General features: G+C 39.3%; 1 protein-coding gene across 1 annotated transcript; it reads right to left on the bottom strand.

Moving 5' to 3' along the window:
• Positions 1–3,247: 3,247 nt before the first annotated feature.
• Positions 3,248–4,280, bottom strand: LOC100945500 (olfactory receptor 51I2). The gene has a single exon (XM_003781003.2). It carries the CDS (start codon positions 4,231–4,233, stop codon positions 3,295–3,297), a length of 939 nt encoding a protein of 312 aa, XP_003781051.1. The 5' UTR covers positions 4,234–4,280; the 3' UTR covers positions 3,248–3,294.
• Positions 4,281–5,245: the final 965 nt, after the last annotated feature.

The following is a 5,245-nucleotide window of genomic DNA, read 5'->3' as shown; positions in this document are numbered from 1 at the left end:
TTTTTGGTTGCAGCCATCATTGTTGTTTGGTGGGCCTGGGCTGGATTCAAACCTGCCAGCTCAGGTCTATGTGGCTGGCACCTTAGCCACTTCAGCCATAGGCGCCAACCCAACTCTATCCATTTTTAACCTATTCAACATTTACGGAAGAATTTGTCTCTCTCAGAGACAGTGAGCTTGGGTATTAAGGCTAATAAAAATGTTGACTCTCAGGCACTTTAAAAAAATTATTATTAAATTATAGCTGTGCACATTAATGCAGTCATGGGGTACAATGTGCTGGTTTTATATGTAATTTGAAATATTTTCATCAAACTAGTTAACATAGCCTTCATGGCATTTTCTTAGTGATTGTGTTAAGACATTTATATTCTACATTTAGTAAGTTTCACGTGTACCCTTGTAAGGTGCATGGTAGGTGTGGTCCCACCAATTACCCTCCCTCCACCCATTCTTCCCCCTCCCCTCCCCTTCCCCTTTCCCCATATTCTTGGGCTATAATTGGGTTATAGCTTTCATATGAAAGCTATAAATTAGTTTCATAGTAGGACTGAGTACATTGGATACTTCTTCCGTTCTTGAGATGCTTTGCTAAGAAGAATATCTTCCAGCTCCGGGTTTTTATTGTCTGTTTTTCCTTATAAAAATATAAATCTTCAAAAAAAAAATTAAAAAAAAGAAAAAAATATAAATCTTCACCTGGGAAGATGATTTCTTCTAGCTCGTAATTGTGAGATGTTTGCCTTAAATACATAGCCCTGAGCTTCTCAGCCTTTATTCTGTCTTGTCACGGTTCACATGGACATTTATTATATTTCCACCACTAACACCCTTCTGTAATCCTGTAGCCACTCAAAGCATGGAGAAGCACTGTACGTAGGCATCTAAAAGGACTATGTAGTTCGGAAACAAATCCCAGGAGGTGCTGACACAGCCCTCACATATCTCTTCAGGTAGTTTTTGCTCGCATGACTAAGTACCATAATCACTGAGTCCTCAAATCTAGTCCTCAAAGTGTTCTTGACACTTTGCAGGTTGCAATAAATATTGTTAAGTGAATAAATAAACAAATAAGCTATTATGAGCCCATGTTAGAAAATGAACAATTGAGGTAGGGCAGGTCCCTTTGTGATATTCAGAAAGTGAAGCTCGTTGCCAGCCAAGAAAAATAGCAGTTTTTCTTTCTCCTCACCAACTTACCCAACGTTGGTCCTGGAGGATGAGAAATGCACCATGTATGATAAGGTAGGACAAAAACATTACAGTCATTATTCATGTTTTTCCTCCCATAAACCTTAAACTAGTCCCCTCAGAAGCTTAGGTGAAATATGTTCAATTTTTTTTTCATTTTTTTTTTTTTCATATCCTAAAGGTAGGCCTTAGGGACTTTAAAAAAGAATTACCAAAATTTTCTTTTTACTTTTATTCTAGGTCAAAATGTAGGTATCTTTGTTATTTCAGTGGAAGAAAAGGTTAATTTTAAAGAAAAGACATACACTAAAACATGATAGATGGGTTTCTAAGGAACATCAAAAAACAGAGTTTGCTTGGGTTTTCTTCAAATTAGAGATGCATAAGAGGCTCTAACTTTTTCTTGTGGCACCTAATTCACAAGGGGAAAAGAAATTTCAAAATTCTTTTTTCTTTAGCCCCTGAAAATCAATAGCTCTTCAACTGAGGTTGGAGAAAGGAAAAGGCAAATCAGATGGGAAAGAACCAGAGGCTCTTTTGGCAGCTGCTATTCCATGGATCCTTGTCCTTCCTCCTGTTAAACCAACAGATTTCAAAGTCAGGCCTTTGTCAAAGGGTGTCTCCTTTGCACTCTGTGAGGTGGAAATCAGTGATTGTTTACTTTCATTTACCAGCTTTCTTAAGCTGTGGCTTTGCATTCATTTGAAACTAAAATATCAAGGCATTAAATGTACTATTTTTTATATGATGTTGAAATAGAAGCTTCTTATGTCAATCAGAAAAGTTATTTAAGTTGACTGAAGACCATATTGTACTCTAGACTACTAAATATCCTAATTATTTTCCATCTGAAATCATACTGAGTTGTACTATTCACTGACTCCCCTAAAAATAATCTATTTAGTGGGCTAGGACACATATACTGAGCCTTTCATTGCAGTTATAGATTTTTTTTGAAAATCTGGATCCCCAATACTTACATTATCTCTATTTGTAAATGACTCCTTCTTTCTGCCATGGTCATTTCCTGATAGCATTTCAACAAAGCTTCTACAAAGGGAAAAAACTCTAGATAACGATATGTTTTGCTGCCACTTATCTCCAGATAAGTTTCCCTGGTGATTTAGGTTAGACTTGATAGATCTTTTTGTGTGTATGTGTGTGTTTGTTTGTTTGTGTAGAAATAAACCTAAATGTAGTCTGAGATCACTAAAATTAGGCCAAAGAAATTCTTATTGCATCCTTATCACACATCTATAGAAAATAAATCTAAGAGCAAGTTTGCAAGACTTATTTGCTAGTATCTACCTTATAAGTGTTTTAATCTGTCTATCCTAGTTTATTTTTTTTTTTGGAGGTGGAAAACCTAGAAAGATATAATTTCTAACACATCTAAACATGTCATTGTCTGGGAGAAAGTTCATACTCCTAGCATCATAGCCCCTCTCTGTAAAATGTCTGTAACTCAGATATCACAGATATTGACCATTGTTTTCCTTGAGAGAGGATTGAGTGGTGGTCTGAATAAAGAAGTAGACAGGAAACTAGAGATACTATCAGTTATCCTGGGTTATACTTGTTCAGACATTTTGTGGTGAGTTCTGACAGTGCACTGGATTTCACTTTGTGAAGTTAAAGAAATGTGTGTATGTTTGCAAATGACAGTGTGGGGAAAGCAAAGATGGCCACAATGATGGTAAGAGATGCCAATTAGACAGAGAAGCTCTGTTTGTGGTGGCTAGGTGCACACAGGGGAGACATCTGGATCACATATTATTTATGTCAACCTATACAATTAGCTTATTTCCTGTGCCTTGTAGAATTGTTATGAATATTAAGTAATCTTCGTCTGTAAAACTTGTCTAATCACTCAGTTGCACCCAATGTTTGTCTATGAATTCCACTGGTGTTTACTGAATGTACTGTGCATTTGGAACTCCTTGTTTTGTGTTATAAGTACTGCATCTCCACTTCCTGGCCTTTTACTTTCCCCCATTACATATATCTATCTTATACTTATTGATGATGATAATGATGATGATGATGCTACTGAGGAGGGACTATGGCCACAATAAACATCAGATCTTAAAACCAAACTTGAAGTCATATTTTGAGGCGGTGAAACATGCGGACAATGGCTTGGCGGATCTCCTTGGTCTTGGCACTGTAAATGAGAGGGTTGAGCACAGGAGGCACAAACAGGTAGACATTAGACATGAGGACATGTATGTAGCGTGGGGCATGCTTCCCAAAGCGGTGCACTGTGGAGACCCCAATCATTGGTACATAAAATGCAAGTACAGCCAGAATATGTGACACACATGTGTTGAGAGCTTTGAGGCGTTCCTCACGGGAAGCAATGGCCATGACAGAGCGCAGAATTAACACATAGGAGAGGGAGATAAAGAACAAGTCCATGCCAAAGGTGGATACAAGCACAAAGAGTCCATAGATGCTGTTGATAGTAATATCGGAACAAGCAAGCTTCATCATGTCTGGGTGGAGGCAGTAGGAGTGGGAAAGAACATTGGATCTGCAGATAGGCAGCCTTTTGATAAGGAAGGGAAGAGGGAAGAGGGTGATGAAGCTCCGGACAGTCACAGCTAAACCCATTCCAGCAATGACTTCGTTGGTGAGCACAGTGGCATAGTGCAAGGGATCACAAATAGCCACATAGCGGTCAAAACTCATGGCCAGCAAAATACCCGACTCCATCATGGAGAAGGAGTGAATGAGAAACATCTGGACTAGGCAGGCATCAAAGGTAATAGTCTGGGCATCCAGGCAGAAGGTTCTGAAAACAGTGGGCAGTGTGGCCATGGACATGGCCACATCACTGAAGGACAGCATGGATAGGAAGTAGTACATGGGCTCATGGAGTCTGGGCTCCACCCGCACAGCCTGCAGAATCACTGTGTTTCCACCCAGAGCCACAGCATACATCACACAGAGAGGGCCTGCTAGCCAGGAGTGAGAGCTCTCCAGACCAGGGATACCAGTCAGCAGGAAAAAAGCAGGGTGGGTGGCATTGAACAATCCCATGGCAGGACTAACTTAGGGCGCTCCTCAGGGCCAGAGCTTCCGATGTGGAGAATGGTTCTGATGGGATGATAAGAAATAAGGCAGTGGGACACAGCAATAATGTCTACACAAGTTGGAAACTGATGCACTCATGAAATCACAGGTTTGGGGAGGATGCTAGCAAAGGTTTCTTCATAGGTTTCTGATCATGAGGTTTCAGGCTGAGTTTTTCCTCTATTTTATGAAAGAAGGAAGACACTGATGAATACTTTGATAATATAAATAGGGTAGAAGGAAAGTATTTAAACTATATAATCTACAACTTTCATGTTTGTTATAAGCATCATTCAATAGAAACACATTAACTATAATTCCTAGGTAGTCATGATTGGAGAAAATCAGAAGTTTGAATCACGAATAGCTTTTGGAAGCCCTTCAATATTTTCCTGAGAGTGTTTTTTAATTGTGTGTTGTTAGTTAATGAGAGAACTTTCCAGAGCTAGTTTACTTGGCTGGAGAGGGAAAGGGGCTGACGGTGTGGAATTAGTTACTTCTGGAAATAGGTTTACCATTGGCAGAGGAAATATATATATATATATTTGTTTTACAAAGACACAAAGTTATTTGTTTTTGGAAAATTGAGTGTAGAAAATTAGTAAAAGAATAATTATTTTTCTATGTATAACATAGGCACCCTAGCCTTCAGTCTGTGGGAGAACATTGTTCCAAAAACCCTTTCAAGATACTCTCAAGATACTCATTATTTATATAGACATATCTATGTACCTTCATAGCAGCTTTATACTGGATCTCACTCAGGCTCCAACAAATTACTCACCCACAACACTGTCTCCATCTCTCATATTTTTGCTACTTATGTAGAGAAACATTTTTTTTTTTTTTTTGAGACAGAGCCTCAAGCTGTCCCCCTGGGTAGAGTGCCGTGGCATTACAGCTCACAGCAACCTCCAACTCCTGGGCTCAAGCGAGTCTCCTGCCTCAGCCTCCCAAGCAGCTGGGACCACAGGTGCCT

This window comes from Otolemur garnettii, unplaced genomic scaffold (assembly GCF_000181295.1).
Source record: "Otolemur garnettii isolate 467f Iridium unplaced genomic scaffold, OtoGar3 scaffold00001, whole genome shotgun sequence".
NCBI lineage: Eukaryota > Metazoa > Chordata > Mammalia > Primates > Galagidae > Otolemur > Otolemur garnettii.
This window is presented reverse-complemented; position numbering and strand designations above follow the sequence as displayed.